Below are 26,180 nucleotides of genomic sequence, written 5' to 3'. Positions count from 1 at the left end.
CTATCCCTATCCCTTTCTACCCCTCCCTTACTCTCTCTGCCCGACTTCTCCAGCCTCCAATACCCTCTGCCCATTATCCCCCCTTCCTTCCTCATGCCGTCTTTCCTCATCCTCCACTTAACCCCACACACCAGCATCACAACCCATACTCTCCGTGGTCCCTCCCACTATACACCCACTCAGCACCTCCAACATACACACCCCAGCCCTCCCTCAAACCCGCACCTGAGCTTCTCCCCTTCCTTTCCCACCGCAACACCCCTATCACAGCCCCCTCACCACCCTCTCTTCCCTGGCCCGTCCCTCATCGCCCTCAGCTCCTCCCAACACCCCTACCTCATCCATCTCTGGATTCTTACCATACCATCTCTCCCCAGGCCCCTCAGCCCCTCATCCCTCACCCACCGCCCACCCTCCACCCCCTCAGGTTTGGAGCCCACCTTCCTCCACTCCCGTGACAATGGAGGCAAAGTTGTCATCGAGGAGAATCATGTCAGCGGCCTGTTTGGACACGTCAGAGCCGGCGATCCCCATCGCCACACCGATGTCAGCCTTCTTCAGGGCCGGGGAGTCGTTCACCCCGTCCCCTGTCACTGCCACAATAGCACCCTGGGGAGACAGAGAGAATGAGTGAGCTCCAAGGGGAGTCACTGAGTGGGGGGGGGGGGGAGCGGGGAGGAGAGAGAAAGCACCCGATGAGACAGAGAGAGTGAGCAATTACCCTGGGGAGGCAGAAGGAGTGGTGGTGGGGTAAAGAAAGCACGCAGAGTGAATGAGCACTGAGGGGAGATGCAGAGGGGAGGGGGGAAGGGACAGTAAATGGGAGGGGAAGGCAGAGTGAGGGGAAGGAGAGTAAGAAAGAGAAATGCAAACATTCTGGGGAGAGAGGAGAGGGGAACACGTGGGAGAGAGTGTGCATGAGGGGAGAAAAGGTGAGAGAAGGAAGGGGGAGAAGGTTCAGTAAGCGAGTGGAGACGCCATCCTGGGGAGACAAGGGAAAGAGGCAAATCTCTGAAGAGGCAAAGAGAGAACACCAGCTGTTCACCATTGTTCTACAATCTCACCTGCCCCAGCCTTCCCTTTTTAATGTATCACCCTCAGCTGATTTCTGAACTCCTGACCTGTCTCTGGGTGCCAAAATTGGCCAGTCTCTGGCCTTCAGTGCGTCTAAGGGTGACCACACGCCGGTTTTTGACTCTTGACGTATCTCTGGCAACCCCCACGATGAAAACAGTTGGCTTGTTCTTGACCACTGGAAGCTCTCCCCCAAAATGATGATTATTACCAAGCTCCTGACCCATCTCTGACAACCCTGCACAAAGATGACCATTGGCTGGTTGCTGGCCCCTGACCCATCTCTGACAACCCCACACAAAGATGACCACTGGCTCGTTGCTGGCCCCTGACCCATCTTTGACAACCCCACACAAAGATGACCACTGGCTCGTTGCTGGCCCCTGACCCATCTCTGACAACCCCACACAAAGATGACCACTGGCTCGTTGCTGGCCCCTGACCCATCTCTGATAGCCCCCCACAAAGATGACCATTGGCTGGTTGCTGGCCCCTGACCCATCTCTGACAGCTCCCCACAAAGATGACCATTGGCTGGTTGCTGGCCCCTGACCCATCTGTGACAACCCCACAAAGATGACCATTGGCTGGTTGCTGGCCCCCGACCCATCTCTGACAGCCCCCCACAAAGATGACCATTGGCTGGTTGCTGGCCCCTGACCCATCTCTGACAACCCCACACAAAGATGACCACTGGCTCGTTGCTGGCCCCTGACCCATCTCTGACAGCCCCCCACAAAGATGACCATTGGCTGGTTGCTGGCCCCTGACCCATCTCTGACAGCTCCCCACAAAGATGACCATTGGCTGGTTGCTGGCCCCTGACCCATCTCTGACAGCTCCCCACAAAGATGACCATTGGCTGGTTGCTGGCCCCTGACCCATCTGTGACAACCCCACAAAGATGACCACTGGCTGGTTGCTGGCCCCCGACCCATCTCTGACAGCCCCCCACAAAGATGACCATTGGCTGGTTGCTGGCCCCTGACCCATCTCTGACAGCGCCCCACAAAGATGACCATTGGCTGGTTGCTGGCCCCTGACCCATCTCTGACAACCCCACAAAGATGACCACTGGCTCATTGCTGGCCCCTGACCCATCTCTGACAGCACCCCACAAAGATGACCACTGGCTCGTTGCTGGCCCCTGACCCATCTCTGACAGCCCCCCACAAAGATGACCACTGGCTCGTTGCTGGCCCCTGACCCATCTCTGACAGCGCCCCACAAAGATGACCACTGGCTGGTTGCTGACCCCTGACCTGTCTCTGGCAGCCCTCCACAATGATGAGTTTCTGCTGGGGTGACGTCCGTGCGAAGACAATCTCAGTGTGGTTACGGAGGATGTCGTCAATCTGCTCCGTGGTGAGGTCCTTCAAGTCAGTTCCATGGATCACACATGCCTTGGCGTCTCTGCAGGACAGGGCAGATGGTGAGATGGACTCACAGTAGGAAGTGGGGGAAATACAGACAATGTCCAGCGGTGTCAGGAAGCTAGCAAAATGCAGTGGCAAGTGGCAGCATTTGACAAGGGAGACAATGCAAATAGGTGACTGTGCTGGGGAGGGTGCAGAGGAGATACCCCAAGACATTGCCTGGGATGTAGCATTCTAATTATGAGGAGATAGAGGACAGAGTGAGTCTGAACATTATTATATTCTCAAAGAAGGCCTGACAGAGTTGCAGGGGAATTGGTATGTTACTGAAGACTTTTGCAAATTTCCACAGATGCATTGTGGTGAGCATTCTAACTGTGCAGCCATTGTTGGAGTGGGGAGTGTTAAGAGTGGTTATTTGAGGTTTTAGCTCTTCAAGGCTTCGGTGAGGAAGAGGCTTGAGTGAGAGAAGGGAAAAGGCTGTGGGTAGATTTTCTCCACCCAGTTTCTTCCTTCTTTATATTTCCAAAGTTAGAATAGTAGCGGTTCCAGACAGGATAGCTGAATGCTCCTCTTGCGAGATGTGAGAAGGCAGGGAGACCTCCAGTGTCTCTGACAACCACAGCTGCAAGAAGTGCATCCAGATGCAGCTTCTGACACTACGCATTGAGGAATTGGAACTAGAATGGGATGATCTCCGGATCATTTGGGAGGCTGACGGGATGATAGATAAGACATATAGAGAGGTAGTTACACCCAAAGTGCAGGACACGGGAAACTGAGTGACAGTCAGGAAGGAGAGAGGGGTTAAACAACAGCAGGTATATCACTATTGCAAGGGTGACCCAGCAGAGGAAAGTCACAGTGGTCAGATCTCTGGGTCTGTGACTTAGAAGGGAAGGGGGAGAAGAGGCAAGCTGTGCTGATAAGGGATTCGTTAGTTAGGGGAACATTCTGTGGATGAGAATGAGATTCCTGGGTGCTAGGGTCTGGGATATCTTGGATCGAGTCCTCAGTGTTCTTAAGGGGAAGGGTCAGCAGCCAGAAGTCAAGGTCTATGTAGGTACCGATGACATGAGCAGGTTGAGTGACGAGGTTCTGAAAAGTGAATTCAGGGAGTTAGATGCTAAGTTAAGGACCGGACCTCCAGGGTTGTGATCTCAGGATTGCTACCCATGCCACATGCTGGAGAGGTCACAAATAGGAAGATCAAACAGTTTAACATATGGCTAAGGAGCTGGTGTCGGAGGGAGAGTATCTGATTTTTGGATCAGTGGGCACTCTTCCAGAGAAGGTGAGACCTGCACAGAAGAGATGGTTTGCACCTGAACTAGAGGGGTATTAATATCCTACCAGGAAGGTTTGCTAGTGATGCATGTTGGAGGGTGGGGGGCACGGCGGGCAGTGTTTAAACTAGAGTTGGGGAATGGGAACCAGAGTGCCATAAAAAATCATGGAGGGGTTGTGGAAACAAATACTGTTAAAACTTCAGACAAAGTCAGGAATCAAAAGGTTGAGCATAGTTTGACTAATATTCTGAGCTGCATATACCTAACTGCAAGTATTGTAGGAAAGGCAGATGAGCTCAGGGCATGGATCAACACCCGGAATAATGACATTGTAGCTAATACTGAGACTTGGTTGCAGGAGCAGCAGGCCTGGCAGCTCAGTATCCTGGGGTTCCAGATTAAGGGGAGAGTAGTGGCTTTATTACTCAAGAAAAACTTCACACTGGTGCTCTGCCAGGACAGACTGGTGAAGTCATCTTGTGCAGCTTTATGGGTGGAACTGAGAAATAAGAATTATGACCACGTTAACGGAGTTCCACCCAACAGCAAGATTTAGAGGAACAAATTTGTAGAGAGATTGCAGACTGTTGCAAAAACATAACATTGTTATGTTTTGTAGGTGGTTTTACCTTTCCATATATTGGCCGGGACCCCCATATTGTAAAAGGACTAGATGGGATAGAGTTTGTCAAATGAGTTCAGGAAATTTTCATTAGCAGTTTCAACAAGAGAGTATGCCATTAGGGAATGAGGCAGGGCAGCTGAAAAAAGTTTGCGTAAGGGAACACATAGCATCTAATGATCATAATGGAAAAGGATAGGTCTGGTCTGTGGGTTGAGATTCTAAATTTGAGAAAAACCAATTTTGACGGTATCAGAAAGGATCTGACAAGTATAGATTCTGTCAAAGGTGTACTTGGTAAGTGAGAAATCTTCAAAACTGAAATTTTGGGACTACAAAGTTTGTATGTTCCTGTCAGAATAAAGGATAAAGTTAACAGGTTTTGGGAATCTTGGTTTTCAAGAGATATTGAGGCCCTGATTAAGAAAAAAAAATGGAGGTGTATAGCAGGTATAGGCAGGTAGGAGCAAATGAGGTACTTAGAAAATGCAAGAGAACACTAAAAAAAAATTACATCTACCTACAGGAAATATGTAAATAAAGTTGAAAAAGAACAGAGAAAATTTACAAGGATGTTGCTGGGACTGGAGGACCTGAGTAACGCGGAAAGATTGAATAGGTAGGACTTTATTCCTTGGAACGTAGAAGATTGAGAGGAGATTTGATAAAGCTACACAGATTATGAGTGGAATAGATAAATGCAAGCAGGCTTTCCCCACTGAGGTTGGGTGGGATTACAACCAGAGGTCATAGGTTAAGGGTGAAAGGTGAAAGTTTAAGGGAAACATGAAGGGAAACTTCTTCACTCAGAGGGTTGTGAGAGTGTGGAACGAGCTGTCAGCGCAAGTGGTGTGTGTGAGCTCGAGTTCAATGTTTAAGAGCGGTTTGGGTAGGTACACGGATAGCAGGGGTATGGAGGGTTATGGACCGGGTTCAGGCCATTGGGAGTAGGCAGTTTAAATGGTTCAGTGCAAACTAGTTCGGCCAAAGGATCTGGTTCTGTGCTGTACTTTTCTATGGCTCTATGGGTGTACCATCGTCTGGTATGGAGGAGCCACGGCACAGGATTGGAAAAAGCTGCAGAAAGTTGTAGGCTCACTCTTCCAAGCATCCAGGACACCTTCAAAAGACGATGCCTCAAAAAGGCGGTCTCCATCAGTAAGGACCCCCATCACCCAGGACATGCCCTCTTCTCACTGCACTGAACTCACAAACACTACCTCAGTGTCTCCCCCCCTTTTGCACTATTTATTTAACTTACATATCTACTTCTCTTACTTCATTCGTATGTTTTACAATGTACTGCTGCCACAAAACAACAAATCTCATGACGTATGCCAGTGATATTAAACCTGATCCTGGAGTGCAGGTGCCTGATGATTGGAGTGCAGAGGGATCTTAAAGGTGCTCTTCCCACGATAGGGATTTTGTTGCCACGAGAGGCTGTGGAAGCCAAATCATTGGGTGGATTTAAGGCAGAGATAGATAGGTGCTTGATTAGCCAGGGCATCAAAGGGTATGTGGTTAAAGCAGGGGAGTGGGAATTACTGGAAGAATTGTATCAGCCCATCGATGGGCTGAATGGCCTACTTCTGTTCCTATATCTTATAGTCTTATCCGTCATTTTCATACATGCACCACCCTCTGAGTGAAGAATTTCCCCCCCAAGGTTCCCCTTAAATATTACATCTTTGACCCTTAAACTATGACCTCTGGTTCTAGTCTCACCCAAACGCAGCAGAAAAAAATCTGCTTGCATTTATTCTGTCTATGTCCCTCAATTCTGTATACCTCTATCAAATCTCCCCTCATTCTCTAATGATCCAGGGAATAAAATCCTAATGCATTCAACCTTTTCCTATAGCTCAGGTCCTTAAGGTCCAATAACATCCTTGTAAATTTTGCTCTGTGCTTTACGAACTTATTGATATCTTTCTGTAGGTAGTTGACCAGAACTGCACACAATACTCCAAATTAGGCCTCCTCATTAGGACTCTTACAACATAACATCCTATCTCCTGTACTCAATACTTTAATTAACGAAGGCCAATGTGCCAAAAGTACTCTTTATGACCCTAATGACTCCACTTCTAAGGAATTCTGGATCTGTATTCCCAGATCCCTTTATTCTACCATACACCCCAGTGCCTTACCGTTCACGGTGTAAATCCAACCAATGTTTGTCCTCCTAAAGGGCAGCACCTCAGACTTGCCTGCATTAAATTCCATCTGCCATTTTTCCAGCTGGCCTAGATCCCACTGCAAGCTTTGATAGCCTTCTTTGCTGTCCACTATGTTGCCAACCTTGGTGTCATCTGCAAATTTTCTGGTCTAGGATACCGTATTATCATCCAGTTCATTGATATAGATGTCAAACAATGGGCCCAGCACCAATCCCTGTGGCATATCAATAGTCACAGGGCTCCAGTTAGAAAGGCAACCACCTACAACCACTCTCTCACTTCTCCCACTAAGCTAAAGTCAAATATAGTTTATTACCTCATCGTGAATGCCAAGCAACTAAACCTTCTCCACCAGCCTTCCTTGCAGGACCCTGTCAACTACCCTGCTAAAGTCCATGTAGACGATATCCATGGTCTTTCTTTCAACAACTGTCCTGGTAACCCCATCAGAAACTCTGTCAAGATTGATTAGACATGGCCTACCACACACAAAACCATGCTGGCTATCTCAAATCAGGCCCTGCCTATCTAAATATCTGGCCCCTTACAACACTTTCCAAAAATTTATCCATTACTGACATTATACTCGCTGCCCTATAATTTCCTGATCTATTCTTTGATCTTTTCTTGAACTATGGAGCAACATTAGCTATCCTCCAGTCCTTGGGCACCTCATCTGTGGCTAAGGACGTTTTAAAAACCTCTGCCAGGGCTCTTGTAATTTCCGTACTAGCCTCCCACAAGGTCTGAGGACTGCATCGCCCTGTAACGGGGTATTGAATATTTAAAACAGATGCCAGAAGAAGCAGCTGAAGTACTATGGTATCATATTGAAGAGTCACTTGACCAGGTACATGGGAGAGTGAGGCTTAGAGGGATATAGACCAAACACATTAAATTGGGATCAGCTGGGTGGACACAATGGTTAGTATGGACTGGTTGGGCCAAAGGGCCTGTATCCCCCTGTGTTGCTCTATGACTCTATACCTGCAAAGTAAATTTGAAGAAGTGTCTGGCTGAGCACTTGACTCACCAAGGCAGGGAAGGCTCAAGGCCGAGTGCTGGCGAACAGGATCAGTGTAGGTGAGGATTAGACCAGTATTTGATGGTGGGCTGAAGGGCCTGATCTTCCATGCTGCACAACACTATGACTCAAGGTGAGTTAGTGGGCTGACACACCTCTGGCCTTCAGGAAGGTGTCTGAAGATCTGGAGAGAATGTGGTGAGACTCTCTATCCAGAAGGTTGAGATGTATAGGATCCACAGTGAATTGCATGTTTAGATTCAGAATTAGCTTGCCCACAGAAGGAAAGGGCAGCGTTCAATGGGACTTATTGTTATTCTGACTGTTACTAGTGGTATTCTGTTTGTGATACATATGCATGACGGTCACACTCGTTTCTCCAGGGTTCGGGAGTTTAGAACAAGAGGGCACAAGTTTAGGGTGAGAGATTTAAAGGAGCAAGTTTCTCCACACTCAGAGTGTGGTGGCATGTGGAACACGAAGACAGAGGAAGCGGTTGAGACAGGTATAATTACAACACTTAAAACTCATGGATAGGCAAGATTTAGAGGGATACTGGCAGATGGACATCTTAGTCAGTGTGGATGATGAGCTGAGCTGAAGGGCCTGTTTCTGTGCTGAGTAACTTTCTAACTAATATTATTTTTATTGGGAGGGGAACAGAATACAAAGGTTTGGGAGGCTTTGTACAGTATGCTGAGACCACACCTGGAGTACCGTGGCCAGCGTTGGTCTCCTTGTTTAAGGAAGGATATAGTATATCTGAAACAGTAGAGAGGAGGTTTATTGGACAGTATCTGGATTAAGTAGTTTATGAGTCAAGGTTGAACAAGGCTGGGCGATGTCCATTTAAAGCAGAAAAGAGCAAAAGTGAATATGATTTAATGATGAGCATCCTAAGGGATTTTCACAGTGCAAAGGGTGCTTCACAAGGCAGGGAATCTGGAACAACTTAAACCAGAGAGATGGGCTGTTTCATTCACAAAGATTTCCTCTGCTGAGGCTGGTGACACTTTGGAACTTCCTTTAACACTGGATCAGTTTAAAGACAGGTGGAAATCGATTATTGATGAATGGGATGGCAAGGGGTTGATGAAAGGTCATGGGGGGGGAAGCTGGGACAGAGATAAAGGACATCAGATCACAGATACAGATTAGCTGAAATCTGATTAAAATAAATCCAGCCAGCTGCAAGGAATGGGATAAGTGTTCCTGCTCCCTGGGACAGAGTGGGGAGGGGGTTTGCAGAGGGAGGGGTAGGCCTCAGGGGTTGGGTGTGGAACAAACAATTTGGAACATTCAACAGAAACAGTTTTCCCCTCAAACATGTTGATGAAGTTGGGGACTGAGTGGGAGATGTATAGTCTGGGGAGAAGGTGCTAGAGGAGAGGAAGCATTGGGGACAAAGTTGGGAAGAAGCTGTGGGTAGGAATGGGAGAGGGGAGGGAATTTGTAGGGAAGTGGGTGAGGAGAAGGTAGGGGATTGGCAGGGAGGAGTGGGAGAGGGATGTGGGGAGGGGTGAGGATGAAGGTTGGGGAGGGGAATGACAAGAGAGATATGGGGAAGAGGTTTGTGGGAGGAAATAGGTGAATGGGAATGTGGGGGGCGGGGTGTGGAAGGTTGAGTAAGTTGTGTTGAAATCCTGGGTGGGAGGAGGGAAGCAATGAGAGAGAAGGTGCTGTGGGGTGGAGGGAGGGTGTGCGCAAGAAGGGGTGGTGTCAAGGGCATGAGGGTTGTTATAGCGGGTGTGGGACAGAGCCGTCTCCTCACCGTGGGTTGACCTGACTGACAGGGATGTTGAGCCGGGCTGCGATGTCTTCCACCGTCTCATTACCCTCAGAGATGATGCCCACTCCCTTGGCGATAGCCTTGGCCGTGATTGGGTGGTCTCCTGTCACCATGATCACCTTGGGGAGAGGTGGAAGAGACCCAGGTCAGCCACCCAAAATCCACTCCAATCCCACCCACCCACCGACCAATCCTTAGCCGCACACAATCAACCCAACCCCATCTCCCACCCTCCCCCCTGCAAACACCAATCCACACCTCCCACAGGCCCACACCCAATGCAAACTTCCAACCCCCTTCCACCCATGAATCACCCCCTCCCCTGAAGGTCCCAACTCACCCCACTGAAGGTCTGACTCTGCACCCTCTCCTGACAACCCCTCTCCTGACAACCCCTCCCCACAATCCCAGCTCCCCGCCTTCCTGTTACCTTAATTCCGGCGCTCCGACATTTTCCAACAGCATCAGGAACGGCAGCCCGGGGCGGGTCGATCATGGACATTAGGCCAATGAAGCACAGATTCTCGGTGGGGAAGTTGACATCGTCAGCGTCGAAGGCAAATCCCCGGGGAAACTGATCCTCAGGGAGGTAGAAATGGCAGAAACCTGAGGAGGGCAGGGAGAGAGAGTTCATGGGATGAGGAGTGTCCCATGCAAATCCTGCGACCCATCCCACTCAGCCTGACCATCCAGGCTCACAAACCCTGTCCTCCTCTGTCTGGCAAACAGCTCCACCCAGTACTCCCCATGCCCTCCCTCTCCCCAACCCTTAGCCTCCCTCTTTCTCCCCCCCTTCACCCAGCTCTCTGTGCCTCTCTTACCCCCACCTTTTCTCCCACCCCTCTCTCACCCAGCACTCTCCCCTACCCATCCTCCTCTCCCCACCCTCCCTCTCCCCATCCTCTCCTCTCATCATGTTCTCCCTCACCCTCCTCACACAGCATTCTTCCTTACACCCGATGCTCTCCCCCACCCTCACCCCTTTTCACCACGCTCTCCCACCCACCCTCCCCTCCCCTCTCCCTCAGCACTTTCCCCCACCCTCCCCCTCTCACCCATCACTCCCTCCGCCTCGCCTGGTGCTCTCTCCCTCCATCCACCTCTCTCCGCCACCTTCTCCCCCTCCTCTCACATAGCAATCTTCTCCCCATCCCGCCAGGTCCCTCACCAAGTACTCTCTCGCCTAGACCGCCCAGTTCCATGTAGGCGTTCTGGAAGGCCTCCTTCAATTCCTCATCCAGCGGTTGTTCCTTGCCCTGAATCATGATGGTGGAGCACCGGTCCAATATCCGCTCTGGTGCTCCCTTCATCACCAGAAGGTACCGCTTCTCATTGGGGTCTTCCGTCTCGTGAATGGAGAGCTGGGGATGAAGGCCACACCCATTATTGGACACACTTAGTCAACACAGCTCCCATAGAAACATAGAAAACCTACAGCATAATACAGGCCCTTCGGCCCACAAAGTTGTGCCGAACACGTCCCTACCTAAGAAATTACTAGGCTTACCTATAGCCCTCTATTTTTCTAAGCTCCGTGTATCTATCTAAAAGCCTCTTAAAGACCCTATCGTATCCGCCTCCACCATCATTGCCGGCAGCCCATTCCACACACTCACCACTCTCTGAGTAAAAAACTTACCCCTGACATCTCCTCTGTACCTGCTCTCCAGCACCTTAAACCTGTGTCCTCTTGTGGCAGCCATTTCAGCCCTGGGAAAAAGCCTCTGACTATCCACACGATCCTCTCATCATCTTATACACCTCTATCAGATCACCTCTCATCCTCCTTCGCTCCAAGGAGAAAAGGCCGAGTTCACTCAACCTAATCTTATATTCTCCCCAACCGCCTTTCCTCTGCTTTCATTTCAATCCATGGAAGAAATTGTGCTCCCAGCACACCTCTTCTCACTTCCCAACACAACTCCATCGCTTCACCTTACACCCCATTGCACAGGGGCCTAGTATGCCTCCAACAGAAAGTACATTCTTGTGACATTCTTGGTAAATATCTACATTGTTAGGAGTTTGAGGAGATCTGGTGTGTCACCAAAAACTCTAGCAAATTTCGTAGATGTACGAGTAAGGTAAAGAGAGGAGGCATCCGATTCATGGTCGGTTCTCGCTGGTGCTCCAACATGGCAACTCTGTTGAACTCATGTTCCCCCAAATTGGAACACTTCACGGTCAAATGCATACTGCTCCATTTACCTTGGGAGTTCTCCTGTATAAACCTACAAACTAGACCACCGCCACACTAAGATAAGGAATGCCTGCCATTCCTTGCTCAGAACTCATTCAGTAAATTGGATTACTTGGCTGTCCTCCCCCTACCTGTGTACAGGCAGAGGCTAGCCAGCAAGGCTCCAGCAATCAGGACTACTAAGAGGAGGTCGCTAGAGACAGAGGAATGATTACAGAACTGCCTTAAGTCAGTGGCCCATTCATCTAGAGATCTGAATGAACACAGCGTGGTTGTAAAGGAGTTCATTAAAACAGCTGTAGATGAGCGTGTCCCCACCAAATCATTCAGAGTCTTCCCCAGTCTGAAGCCCTGGATGAAACATGAGATTCAAAACTTGCACAGAGCCAGATCAGAGATATTCAAGCCTGGAGACCAAGAAAGCCACAAGAGGTGCGGGTATGATCTCAGGAAAGCCATCTCACAGACGAAGTGGAGATTCCAGACCACACATGAGTCCATGAAGAATGCTCAACAGCTGTGGCAGGGCTTGAATGCTATCTTCTCCTATAAAGTTAAATCAAGCAACATGTGAGATAGCAGGGCTTCACCTCCAGATGAGCTCAATGCCTTCTATGATCACTTTCACTGTCAGAACATTGTGAACTCTCAAAACGATCAATAAGCTCCGAGACCCTGGTCTTAGTAACTCCTTGTGCAATTGGATCCTGAATTTCTTTACTTGTAGACGCAGGTCAGTTCAGATTGGCAACAACTTCTCGTCCACGACCTCCATCAGCACACGTGCACCACAGGCTGTGTGTTTAGCCCCTGCTCTACTCGCTTTACACGTACGACTGTGTGGCTAAACACATCTCCAATACCCTATTCCAGTTTGCTGATGACACTGCTGGCTGAACCAAGGGAGGTGATGAATCAGCATACAGAAGGGAGATAGAAAATTAGGCTGAGTGGTGTAATAACAACAACCTCTCACTTAATGTCGACAAGACCAAAGAACTGATTGTAGATTTCCAGAGAGGGAAACCAGAGGTTCTTATTGAAGGATCAGAGGCAGAGAGGGTTAGCAAATTTAAATTCCTGGGCGTTATTTCAGAGGATCTGTCCTGGATCTAGCAGTAAATTCAATTGCAAAGAAAACATGGCAGCGCCCTTACTTCCTTATGAGCCTGTGGAGACTCATCATGGCCTGGTAAGGAAACTCCAATGCCTTTGAATAGAAAATCCTACAAAAGTCAGTGGATTCAGTCCAGTACGTCACGGGTAAAGCCCTGCCAACCACTGAACACACCTACATAAGATGCTGTCAGAGGAAAGCAGCATCTATCAGAGATCCCCACCCAGGCCATGCTCTTTTCTCACTGCTGCCATCAGGTAGAAGGTACAAGAGCCTCAGGACTTGTACCACTAGGTTCAAGAACAGATACTACCCCTCAACCATCAGGCTTTAACAAAAGGGGATAATTACTCTCACTTGCCCAATGTTCAACCAATGATCTCACTTTAAGGACTCTTTATTCTGATATCTCATGTTCTCAGTATATTACTATTTATTATATTTGTATTTGCACAATTTGCTGTCTTCTGCACTCTAATTATAGTTACTATTCTATACATTTTCCAATGTACAGGATCGAAAGAGGCTGCAAAGGATTTAAAACCTAGCTAATTCCCTCATGTGGACAATCCTCCTCATCACTGAGGATATCTTCAAGAGGCATTGTCTCAAAAAGGTGGTATTCAACATCTAGGCCCTCAGTACCCAGGACATGCCCTCTTCTCTTTGCTACCATCAAGGAGGAGGTCCAGGAGCCTGAAGACACACACTGAATACCACAGAAACAGCTTCCTTCCCTGCCATCAGATTTCTGAATGGACAATGAACCCGCATACTCATATTTTTCTCTCTTTTTCCATTACGTACTTAATTGTTCAAAATATATTTCTTAATGTAATTAATAGTTTTTTATTATTATGAATTGCAATGTACAGCTGCAGCAAAGCAACAAAATTTCATGACATAAGCCAGTGATATTAAAAACCTGATTTTGATTCTCTGTGTAAAAGATTTGCCTCGCACATCTTTAAATTTTCCAAGCACTGTAACGCCATGCTCTCTAGTATTTGGCGTTTCCATCCTCTGAGAAAAGACTCTGACTATTGGTGCCTCACATAATTTTATGCACTTCTGTCTGGTCTCCCCTCAGCCTCTGAAGCTCCAGAGAAACCAAACCAAATTTATCCAACCTCTCCTTATGCTTCACGCTCTCGAATCCAAGCAACTTCCTGGTGAGCTTCTTCCTCACCCCCTTCAAAGCCTCCACAGGAAGGATGACCAAAACTGCATAACATGGAAAAATAATATTAACTTTCTGCCCGATTAACACTGCTCAGTCTGTCGCATTTGTGCTCCTCTCCTCCGCTCCAAAGAAAGCCCAACCTATGATTCCCCAGCACACTGCGGTATCATTTCATCTGTACGAACAGTATACCAAACTTTTTTCACTGTATCTTGGTACGACAATAAACGAATCTCTCCCTCTAACTAAATACTGTACCTCAGGAGGACCCTCTTCCTCACCACCTACAGGAAGTGCTGCATCAGGAAGGCAAAGACCAAAACTCCCCACCATACAGGCCATGCCATCTTCTCACAGCTAGCAGGTACAGAAGCCTGAACTCACACACCACCAGGTTCAGGAACAGCTACTTCCCCACAGAACCATTCGGTTCTTGAACCACCTGGCACAACCCTCAGTATAATAACGCTAGGACCACTTTGCACTAGAATGCACTTGATTCATTTAGTGGTAGAGCACCGAGTTGGCCCTTCCAGCCAAGCTGTCCCAGCAACCAATCAACCCGAACCTAATCACAGGACGATTTATAATGTCCAATTAACCTAACCAGTATGTTTATGGACTGTGGAAGAAAATCGGAGAACCCGGGGAAAACTCACACATTCCACGGGGAGAACATACAGAGGCTCCTTACAGAACGTCACCGGAATTGAGTTCCAAGCTCCGGAACGCATCAGGCCGTAATATCATCACACTCACTGCCATGCTGCACCCACAAATTGTTGTAATCGTGCCCTTTCCTGTATAATTTTGTGTAAATTATGTTTTGCTTGTAAATGTGAAGTATCTGATGCTGCGGGCCGGTGATGCTACTGCAAGTTAGTCTGACAGTGCGCCCATGGACTTGTGCAATAACCGACAATAAAACTCGACGTTTGAGATGAATTTCTGGATGTTGAATCAGGAGGGGTTAATCGGACTGAAATTTTCCAGACGAACTCGTTCCAATGAAAGGAAGCTCAGTCATTTCAAATGTTTTCCTTGGCAACAATGGTCACAGTTAGCTCAGTGGCAGAGGGGTAGAAATAGACATGTTGATACAAGCAACCACCACCTGGAGGTCACTGCAGAATCAATTTGAATTTCTATTCTCTGCATGAGGCACGGCCCTCAGACAATGGCCCAGACGCACAGCCAACGTTTCAATAACTGCAACAGTGACCCGTTCAGATACGTCAGGAGAGGAGTAAATATCACTCAAAATTTCCTCTGTAATTGGTCACATCACACACTTACAGGGTCAGACAGGATATGACTCCATCTACAAACTTAAAGTTCAAAGTAAATTTATTATCATATGTCACCGTATACAGCCCAGAGCTTACACAGTAAATCCAAGAAACGTAATAGAATCCATGGAAGACCGCACCCAACAGGATGGACAGCACCCCATCGCACACAGTGTGAAACACCCTCTAATTCGTTCCATCACACACTCCCAAGAGTCCGGTGCAGGGTGAGAACTCTGAGGGGTGGGGTGTTTACCTGGTATTTATTTGTGGAGTTGAAGGGGATCTCGTTAATCTTCTTGTTCTTGTCTCGCGTCACCTTCACTGAGCCAGACGACAGCTCGATACACTTCAGCAGTGCTGACTCAGATGCGTCACCAGCAACTTCGCGCTGTGGAAGGGGCACAGAGATAGGGTAGGGTTCAGCAGGCTTACCTCCCTAGGGTGACAGGGGGGGGGGTGAGGCTTAGCATGGATCCCACGATGACACCCACCCAAACCCCCAGGAACCTATGCCTCACCCATAGTTTCTCCCACATGACTCACACCCTCCAATTCCCTCCAGGAATCCTTGAACACCTCCCCCTCACCCAGCTCCTGCCCCAAGACAGCCCCAGTTGTTATGGGAAGGCCCGCAGCGTTCTGGCGTAAGTCCTCATCCATTATCCAACGAAGCCCCCAACATGGAAAGGAAACCATCAAGATCCTGGAAGATGAAGGAACAACTGGATCCCAGGGAAAGTCCTTAAAGTACAGCGAGAGCCTGCAATATTCCAGCAAACCTCAATATTCCTGGGAACATCCCTCAGTACCCGAGGAAGTCTTCGATCTCCAAAGTAAGTTCCCTGTATACCAGCAGTAAATCCCCAGTATCCCAGTGGCCACTCCAGGTATCATGGGAATCCCCAACAGTCCAGGGGAATATCCCAGGATCTCAGGGAGTGACCAAACCCCCAGGGACCCAGAGGGGAGGTGAGGTTGATGTTGCCTCGAGCTCTTACCTTTAGGATGGGTACATTCTCCTGTCCGGGTTTGAAGGTGGCACGGTTACAGAGAGCAGCAATCCGGGACAGGGAGGCCCAGGTGATGGAGCTTTTGTCGAAGGAAGCACCTGGGGTGGGGGGCAGACAGAGAGGTCACATGGGCTCAAGACTGGGGAAAGAGGAAGCAGAGGAGTGAGAAGAGGAGTAAAAAGAGAGGAAATGAAGGAGAGAGTGGAAAGGAATGGGCAGAGGAGAAAGGGGAAGGGAGGCAGTGAGCTGGAGAGGGGGAGGGAGAGCAGGGGAGAAAGGGGAAGGGGGGAGAGAGAGTGAAATAGAGAGAGATAGAAAGAGAGTGTGCTAGAGAGAGAGAGAGAGAGAGAGAGAGAGAGAGAGAAAGCGATAGGGAGATTGAGATAGCGAGAGATAGAATGGGGAATGGAGCCAGAGACAGGCAGACAAGACGCCAACACTCCCGAGAACTGCCTCACTCACCGGACTGGTCCTCGGTGGTGTCGGCCTCGTGAATCTGGTTGTCAAACCACATGTGGGCCACGGTCATACGGTTCTGGGTCAATGTGCCTGTCTTGTCCGAGCAGATGGTCGAGGTGGAGCCCAGGGTCTCCACGGCCTCCAGGTTCTTCACCAGACAGTTCTTGCGCGCCATCCGCTTCGCTGTTAGGGTCAGGCATACCTGTGGGCACAAGGCCGGGGTCAGGGGTCAGCATGTGCCTGGTAGTTGAGGGTTCATAGGACATTGTCTGGATGGGATGTAGTAAGGGGTTCAGAAGGGGTCAGGGGTCACAATTTGGTGGGGCCAAGGTGAAGACCAGGGATTGGGGTGAAGGAGTTCAGGGTTCAGATGGACACTCAGAGACATAGCTCAGTGCTCAAAGGGGTTAGAAAGGGGTCAGGGTTCAGACGGGAAGGTCAGGCATCATGGGTTCAGAGGGACAGCTGTAAGAGGTTAAGGTTCAGGATGGGCAGGGATCAGAGGAGAAAGAGGACAGTCAGGGGTTAGAGTAGAGGACATGGTCAGGTGTGGAGGTTCAGAGGGGACGTTCAGCAGGGACCCTCACCGTGACAGTCGCCAGCAGCCCTTCAGGGACATTGGCTACGATGATGCCGATGAGGAAGATGACAGCCTCCAGCCAGCTGTAGCCCAGGATGATGGACAGGATGAAGAAGGAGACACCCAGGAAGACGGCCACGCCGGTGATGATATGGATGAAGTGCTCGATCTCCTTGGCGATGGGCGTCTTCCCCGTGTCCAGGCCCGAGGCCAGCGTGGCGATTCGGCCCATCACTGTTCGGTCGCCCGTGAAGATCACAATCCCCCGCGCAGTCCCTGGGGCAACACAGGAAGGTAGCATTCACCTGCTGTCCTGTGCACTCCTGACCACCTGCCATGCACACACATCCTGCTCCATTCCACAGACCCACTGTCCTTTACACAAACTTTCCCCATACCCACTGCGCATTCCACACCAGGTACACCTCCCTCAGTCCGAGACCTATACACCCTCTTCACACCATGCTCACTGCTCCTCTCCCCGTACCCATCCCACACGCACACACAAAAAACACCGCTCCTGTTTCACACACACCCCAACGCACACACTGCTATCCTAAATACACACACAGTGTCTGGTCTTTCTCGACCTCCCCCCCTCACCTTCGACGCAGTTGGTGGAGAAGAAGGCGATGTTACGGGTTTCCAGAGGGTTGTCGTTGGTGCAGTCCGGAGAGCGGGTCTGGGGCTCTGACTCGCCCGTCAGAGAGGAGTTGTCCACCTGTCAGACACAGATGGGAGAGAAGGCAAGGACAGCATGGGTGAGCCGGCAGGGCGGTGGATGGTGCGAGTGTGAATGGTGGAGGGGTGGGAAGCGAGAGAGATGGGGAGGGAGAAGGCAGAAGGAGGAGCATAGGTGGTGGAGGAAAGGGAGGGGATAGATAGGGAGTGAGAGGGATGGGGAGTGGGGGGAGTGAGAGGGATGGGGTGAGGGGTGGGGAGAGGGGGGAGTGAGAGGGACGGGAAGAGGGGGAGTGAGAGGGATGGGGAGGGGGGAGTGAGAGGGATGGGGAGGGGGGAGTGAGAGGAATGGGGAGGGGGGAGTGAGAGGGATGGGGAGAGGGGAGGGGGGAGTGAGAGGGATGGGGAGAGGGGAGGGGGGGAGTGAGAGGGATGGGGAGAGGGGAGGGGTGGAGTGAGAGGGATGGGGAGAGGGGGGAGTGAGGGGGTGGGGAGAGGGGGGAGTCAGAGGGATGGGGTGAGGGGTGGGGAGAGGGGGGAGTGAGAGGGACGGGGAGAGGGGGAGTGAGAGGGATGGGGAGGGGGGAGTGGGAGGGATGGGGGAGTGAGAGGGATGGGGGAGAGGGAGTGGGGGGAGTGAGAGGGATGGGGAGAGGGGGAGTGAGAGGGTTGGGGACAGGGGGAGTGAGAGGGATGGGGAGTGGGGGGAGTGAGAGGGATGGGGACAGGGGGAGTGAGAGGGATGGGGAGTGGGGGGAGTGAGAGGGATGGGGACAGGGGGAGTGAGACGGATGGGGAGTGGGGGGAGTGAGAGGGATGGGGACAGGGGGAGTGAGAGGGATGGGGAGTGGGGGGAGTGAGAGGGATGGGGAGTGGGGGGAGTGAGAGGGATGGGGACAGGGGGAGTGAGAGGGATGGGGACAGGGGGAGTGAGAGGGATGGGGAGTGGGGGGAGTGAGAGGGATGGGGACGGGGGAGTGAGAGGGATGGGGACAGGGGGAGTGAGAGGGATGGGGAGAGGGGGAGTGACAGGGATGGGGAGGGGGGAGTCAGGGATGGGGAGGGGGTAGTGAGATGGGGAGAGGGGGAGAGGGGGAGTGAGATGGGGAGAGGGGGAGTGAGATGGGGAGAGGGGGAGAGGGGGAGTGAGAGGGATGGGGAGTGGGAGGAGTGAGAGAGATGGGGAGTGGGAGGAGTGAGTGGGATGGGGAGTGGGGGGAGTGAGACGGATGGGGAGTGGGGGAGTGAGATGGATGGAGAGTGGGGGAGTGAGAGGGATGAGGAGAGGGGGAGAGGGGGGAGTGAGAGGGATGGGGAGAGGGGGAGAGGGGGGAGTGAGAGGGATGGGGACAGGGGGAGTGAGAGGGATGGGGAGTTGGGGGAGTGAGAGGGATGTGGACGGGGGAGTGAGAGGGATGGGGAGTGGGGGGAGTGAGAGGGATGGGGAGAGGGGGAGTGAGAGGGATGGGGAGAGGGGGAGTGAGAGGGATGGGGACAGGGGGAGTGAGAGGGATGGGGAGTGGGGGGAGTGAGAGGGATGGGGAGAGGGGGAGTGAGAGGGATGGGGAGAGGGGGAGTGAGAGGGATGGGGAGAGGGGGAGTGAGAGGGATGGGGAGAGGGGGAGAGGGGGGAGTGAGAGGGTTGGGGAGAGAGGGAGTGAGAGGGATGGGGACAGGGGGAGTGAGAGGGATGGGGAGAGGGGTGAGTCAGAGGAATGGGGAGAGGGGTGGGCAGAGGGATGGGGAGAGGGGGAGTGAGAGGGATGGGGAGTGGGGGGAGTGAGAGGGATGGGGAGGGGGGAGTGAGATGGGGAGAGGGGGAGTGAGATGGGGAGAGGGGGAGTGAGATGGGGAGGGGGAGAGGGGGGAGTGAGACGGATGGGGAGTGGGGGGAGTGAGACAGATGGGGAGTGGGGGGAGTGAGACAGATGGGGAGTGGGGGAGTGAGAGGGATGGGGAGTGTGGGGAGTGAGAGGGATGGGGAGAGGGGGAGTGAGAGGGATGGGGAGAGGGGGAGTGAGAGGGATGGGGAGGAGGAGAGGGGAAGGGAGAAGAGATAGGGAGAAGGGGCAGAGAGGGGAGAGGAGATGGGGAGAGGAAGAACATTAATAAATATAAAGGGGAGGGTATGGGAGAACGAACACACAGATGGAAGTGTAGCAAAGGAGCCCCAGGCAAGGAGCACAGTGGGCGGGGGTGTTAGGAAACAGAAGACAGGGTGTTGATTTTGTCCCCATTGTAAATGAGGAGGAGTGATATCGGGTGTTGGGAGGGGGTATGTGGATGAGAAGATGGAGTGATATGGGAGGAAGGCATAGTGGAGGCTGACACCAGAGGGAGCATGTGGAAAGCCAGAGAGATGTCGGGGGGGGGGGGTGGGGGAGAGATGGGGAGTTGCCGGTGGGGGGGGTAGAGTGGGTGATGGAGTGGTGCCAGAGGGGGTGTTGAGAGACAGGGACACCCCAGAGGAGCTAAAGACGGGAATTGCCCGGGGTGTGAGGGAAGAGGAGATGCCGTGGGTGGGTGAGGGACGGGGAGAAATGGCAAGACGGAATGGAGACTAGGTGGCAGCGAGCTGGGACGGAGGGTAACAGGTAGGTAGCCGCACATAAGGAGGGATGAGGGGTGGCCTGTACCTTGCAGCCGTGCGCAGAAATGATGCGGAGATCTGCCGGGATCCGGTCTCCCCCCTTCACCTCCACCAGATCCCCTGCCACCACCTCCTCTGCGTTGATCTGCATCTTCTCGCCCTCTCGGATCACCATGGCTTGCTGTGCGGGGGTGAAAGAGCAGAGGTCATCACGTGGGGGGTGACAGCCGTCCCCGCACCACTGCCTTCCGTGGCTCCCAGCACCTTCCAGCCACAGGTCACAACCCGCAAGCCGAGTCCCATCACTGATACTGTGGGCAGCACCTGAGCACCGAGCCCTGTGTCCAGTCCCGGGGACTTGGGGGCAGTAACAGACTGCCAACTCCATGTCCCATCTCAGACCCCGACACCCCGTCTGACTCTATGACCCAGTGACTAATATTTGGCCCCATCCATCATTGGGTCCTAGACTAGAGAACAGTACGACGCTAATTAAACTGGTAATTAAATGCCTAACAATGCTCATCCTTTCTGTCTCCACAGTGTCCACATCCCTCCCATTCTCTGACACACTCACTTGCCTGTCCGAGAGTCCTGTCCTATCTGCCTCCGTCACCACTCCAGGCAGCATACTCCAGGTACCCACCACACTGTGTAACATAAAAATTTCCCTGCACGTCTCCTGTGAACTTATCCCCTCTCTCCCCTTAAATGCATGCCCTCTAGTATAAGACATTTCCACCGGGGGGGGTGAAAATACCAGAAATCTACTCTCTCTGTGCTTCTAACAATCTAATAAACTCCTATTAAGTCCCTACTCTTCACCTCCACCAGCTGAAGCAACCCCTGCTGCTCCAGCAAAAACAACACAGACTTGTCCAGCCTCCCTTATCATACACAGACAAAATCCCTGTGAACCTCGTGCTCCTGTCACGTTTTGTCACCCTGCGACCTTATCCTTCAATCTCTCTGAATTATTGAGGACAGCATGTGTATGAGTGTCTCCCTCCAGCAGCCTTCATCATGATCATCACGACTCCAGTATTTCTATTATCTTTCAGTGTTTCTTAATTGTACATATGATTTTTTTTATGTTCTATCGCTGAGCAGCAGTGAACCATCTGACTGGCCTATCAGAGTTCTCCTTGGGAACTAGTTGACTCGATCAGCATATCTGATCTGGCTATTGTTCACAATTGCACTTAATAATTAAAGAACCTCTTCTGAGCTCTCTCCAAAGCCTTCATGTTCACCAGTACTGAATGCAATGCTCCTGCTGTGGCCTAACCAGAGTTTTATAAAGCTGTAACATAACTTCCTGACCCTTGAACTTGATGTCTCGACTAATGCCATATGCCTTCTCTACCAACCTATCGACTTGTGCAGCCATGCTCCACGCCCGGGGGCCTGACCTCTGACCCTGTGGCAGTGCCTGACCCCCCCCCCCCCCCCGGGGCCCTGACCCCCTGACCCCTCATCTGATGTAGGGAGAGGGTTTACAGCCTACCTGAGGCACCATGTTCTTGAAGGACTCCATTATCTTCGAGCTCTTGGCTTCCTGGTAGTAGGAGAAGCAGCCGGTGATGATGACAACGGCGGACAGCACGATGCCCAGGTACAGCTGCGTGGGGAGAAACGACGCAGCTCGTCAGTCAGGGCGGCCCCCGACACCCCCACCACCCCCTCACTTCACCCACCACAGGAAGCCGCACCGCCCGTCCAGGCTGAGCACTGGTCAGTGGAATCGGGAGGTCTAGTGCCGAGTGAGGGAGAGGTGCGGGGGACATCACCAGGAGCCCATAACTCAGTGAAACCACCTTACTTGGCAGAGGAGGAAGAATGTCCTCCCAGACACAATGTAACCCCTCCCCTCCCTCCCTGCCATGCTCCCAGCATTTCACCTCTCCCTCAACCCCTCCTCCCTTCCTCTTCCCTCTCTCAACTCTCCTCGCATCTCCCCTCCTTTCTTCCTTACCCCTCCCCATATCTTCCTTTCCAATTCTCCCTACACTTCACCTATCCCCCACCCTTCTTCCCTTCCCTCCCTCCCCACCCCTCCATCTCCCTTCCACTCATCCACCCTCCCTCTCTCCCCTCCTGCCTGCATCTTCCTTCTCCTCCCCCTCCCTCCCCACACTTTCCCCACTTCTTCCACCCTCCCTCACCCCTTTTCTCCCCTGCTCTCCCCTCCATCCCCCTCTACTTTTTTCTCTCCCTCCCTACCTTCGACCTACTCCCCTCCTCCTCCTCCCTCTCTCTTTGCCCCACCTCCCATTGGCCCTGCCCACTCACATTGTCCCCGGCGGGCGAGTCCTCGGTGGCAGCCTGGATACCGTAAGCGAGGAAGCAGAGGATGGCGCCGATCCACAGCAGGATAGAGAACCCCCCGAAGAGCTGTCGGCAGAACTTGATCCACTCGGGGGTGGTGGGTGGAGGGGTCAGGGCATTGGGGCCATCCCGCTGGAGGAACTCCGCTGCCTTGGCGTGGGTCAGACCCTGCGGGATCAAAGGTCGCTGAGGTCAGAGCAAGAGACGGGGGAATGGGGGAGAGCTCTGGTGGGAGGGGAGACGACCTGTGGGGAAACATTCGGACTGGAGGGTGTAGACAACATGTCAGATGCCACTTCTGGGACAGAGCAGGATGGAGATGACAGGGATGGGATGAAATGGAACGGGTAGACTCTACGTCTGGGACAGTCGGACATAGTTCCTGGAATGGGACGGAACTGGTTGGGACACTCACCTGCACACAGTCAGCTTGGTGCTTCCTACACACCTCCTCCACGGACATCTTGTGCTCCGTCTGTTGAGAAAGGCAAGAGGATTAGGGGTGAAGGGTCACCCATCCCACCCACCCCCCCAACGGTTCCGGCTGGCGTCAGGTGGCAGGACCCAGAATCCCCGTTCCTCCACTCACTGAGGGGGAGGTGATGACCAGATTCCAAGCAGAAATGCGATGAGCCACTCTGTCAAGCAGCCCAGATTGCCGACCAGGGTCAGACTCCCTGTGGAGGACAAACTGACCAACCAACTCCTCATCCAGGAGAAAGAGGCTTGGGGGTGAATGACTCCCCCTACTGCCCTTACAGTCTATATACTTACCCGTCTTCAGCTTATTGAGGCAGGGCGGGAGGGTCAGGTGGCCATGTCCAAGACAGGGCGGGATGGACAGACACCACGTCTGATACAATGTGGGGATGGGCAGACACCATGTCTGAGACGGCAGGACAGGCAGACACCACGTCTGATACAGTGTGGGGTTGGGCAGACACCATGTCTGAGATGGCAGGACAGGCAGACACCACGTCTGATACAGTGTGGGGTTGGCAGAAACCATGTCTGAGACGGCAGGACAGGCAGACACCACGTCTGATACAGTGTGGGGTTGGCAGACACCATGTCTGAGTCAGGGCAGGCCGGGCAGGCAGCCACATCTGAGACAGGACAGGCAGACGCCACATCTGATAGTGTGGGGTTGGCAGACACCACGTCTAAGACAGGACGGGACGGGTAGACCGCCACGTCTGATACAGTGTGGGACCGGTAGACCGCCACGTCTAAGACAGGACAGGACGGGCAGACAACATGTCAAAGCCAAGACAAGAACTCAACTGTGACGCAGCCGAGAAACCTGGTCCCAGCATCTCCCAAGAGTGATTCACTGGAGATGGTACCTAACGAGCCTGCTGGGAAACATTCCGGAAGTATTGAATCAGGTTCACGGACCTCTTCACCAAGGGTGAAAAGCATACTTACTGCTTCCAGTAAAGTGGCCCCGGGAGCAGAAACAAATCTGTATCCTGAGTTCTGGTCCCACGAAGTGTTCCTTTAAATGGGATGCTGTCCCATCACACACTCCCGGGGTCGGACACTGACAGAAGCTCCATCCACACTGTCCCAGGTCAGACACAGAGTGAGAGTCCTTCAGCACCATCCCATCACACACTCCCAGGGTCGGACACAGAGTGAAACTCCCTACACACTGTCCCATCACACACTCCCGGGGTCAGACAGAGATTGAGGATCCCTCCACACCGTCCCATCACACACTCCCAGGGTCAGAGACAGAGTGAAACTCCCTCCACACTCTCCCATCACACACTCCCGGGGTCAGACCCAGAGTGAAACTCACTCCGCACCGTCCCATCACACACTCCCGGGGTCAGACACAGAGTGAAACTCACTCCGCACCATCCCATCACACACTCCCAGGGACAGACACAGAGTGAAACTCGCTCCGCACCGTCCCATCACACACTCCCGGGATCATTTTGCCCACCCACCTCTAGCGCAGACGCTTTCTGTGGCTTCACTCACCAGTGCCACCTCCTTCTTCAGGTCGTCCATGTCCCGTTTCTGACCCTTGGGTTTCTTGGGTGACTTCTGGTCATCCTTCCCACCCTGTGTGGTGGCCACACGGTAACTGTCCGAGCGGCCGTACTGTGGGACAGGACGGACAGTGTATAGTCAGAGCAGGCTTTTTCCCACGGCATCCAAACCAGTACCATTAAACCCCACCCCACTCAACCCCAAATGACCAAAAGCAAAACCCTCTTGTCCCAGTCTGTCCTCACCCCACTCAGACACTTCCTCCACCCCCACCTTTGCCCCAACCTACTTCATCCACCTTCCCCTCCCTCTATCTGGCCACACTTGTCCATTCCTGTGCTTGAACCCTCCTGGCCAAGGTCTATTCTTTTCCCACCACCACTCCTGGGGAGGGGGTTGCTGGGTGGGGTAGGGAGAGGAGATCTTGAACTTTGTACAACCCTCCATCACAGAAACTGCCCCCACCCTTCTCCCACTCCACCAAACACCTGGGCCAGTTTGTCACAGGTGGAACCACCCTGAACTTGGAGCCAGAATCTCGTATCACAATTGGGAATGTCGGCAGCTGGGCCACCACTGGCTTCTGGTAGTGGACGCTTGGTGGATCACTCTGGGTTCCAGATTCTCTAGGATCCAGACATCCAGTTGATATCTCCTGGATTCAGTATCCATACGTCAACCATGAATTATGTCCGCTTTCCCTCCAGTTCCAGAGATCATGGACTCTCCCCAGTCCCTTCTAGAAAATCATCTCCTTCCTTCTCCAAATCATGGAAACCAGCCTCCCCTCCATAACCTCTGACTGCACTCCTCACTACCTCAGTAAAGCAGGCAGCATAATCAAAGACCCCACCCACATTCTCCCTTCTCCCCCTCCCGTTGGGAAGAAGATGCAAAAACCTGTAAGCGCGGACCACCGGGCTCAAGGACAGTGTGTACAAGACTATTGAATCGTTTCCTGGTACCTCACAACCTACCCCAGTATGATCTTGCACCTTATTGTCTATCCGCGCTGCACTTTCTCTGCAGCTGTTCCACTTTATTCTGCGTTCTGTTAATGTTTTACCTTGTTCTACCTCAATGTACTGTGTAATGATCTGATCCATATGAACAGTGTGCAAGGCAAACTTTTCATTTCGTCTCAGTACATGTCATAATAATAAAACAATTCCAGCACCCAGACTCCATGGAAATTCCATCTCCAATATTGCTCTTCCAAGAAATAGAAACCTGGAAACCACACGATCCTGTTTTTCTGCACAGAGCTCCCTGTATCTGCCAGGCATGGGGAGTGGCAGGGTGTTTGCAGAGAGGAGAATGATTGGCCATTTGATATCTACTGCTTTCATCGGGCTGTGTTTATCAGACCTATTATTGTCTCT

At 52.0% G+C, this 26,180-nt stretch overlaps 1 protein-coding gene across 1 annotated transcript in view; it reads right to left on the bottom strand.

Moving 5' to 3' along the window:
- The window catches only part of LOC132393192 (sodium/potassium-transporting ATPase subunit alpha-3), a 51,410-nt gene that overhangs the window by 10,979 nt on the left and 14,251 nt on the right, over positions 1-26,180 (bottom strand). The window contains exons 2-16 of the mRNA XM_059968132.1: positions 24,787-24,909; positions 23,213-23,272; positions 22,762-22,965; positions 21,977-22,090; positions 20,516-20,650; positions 17,802-17,919; positions 17,206-17,474; positions 16,622-16,820; positions 16,148-16,257; positions 15,403-15,537; positions 10,526-10,718; positions 9,788-9,963; positions 9,340-9,476; positions 2,337-2,487; positions 441-609 (exon numbers count right to left, since the gene is read on the bottom strand). Of these exons, the coding sequence (XP_059824115.1) occupies positions 441-609; positions 2,337-2,487; positions 9,340-9,476; positions 9,788-9,963; positions 10,526-10,718; positions 15,403-15,537; positions 16,148-16,257; positions 16,622-16,820; positions 17,206-17,474; positions 17,802-17,919; positions 20,516-20,650; positions 21,977-22,090; positions 22,762-22,965; positions 23,213-23,272; positions 24,787-24,909 (2,293 nt within the window). The remainder of the gene's footprint in view (positions 1-440; positions 610-2,336; positions 2,488-9,339; positions 9,477-9,787; positions 9,964-10,525; positions 10,719-15,402; positions 15,538-16,147; positions 16,258-16,621; positions 16,821-17,205; positions 17,475-17,801; positions 17,920-20,515; positions 20,651-21,976; positions 22,091-22,761; positions 22,966-23,212; positions 23,273-24,786; positions 24,910-26,180) is intronic.

This window comes from Hypanus sabinus, chromosome 1 (genome assembly GCF_030144855.1).
Source record: "Hypanus sabinus isolate sHypSab1 chromosome 1, sHypSab1.hap1, whole genome shotgun sequence".
Lineage (NCBI taxonomy): Eukaryota > Metazoa > Chordata > Chondrichthyes > Myliobatiformes > Dasyatidae > Hypanus > Hypanus sabinus.
The sequence above is the reverse complement of the archived record's forward strand: the minus strand, read 5'-3'. Positions and strand labels throughout refer to the sequence as shown.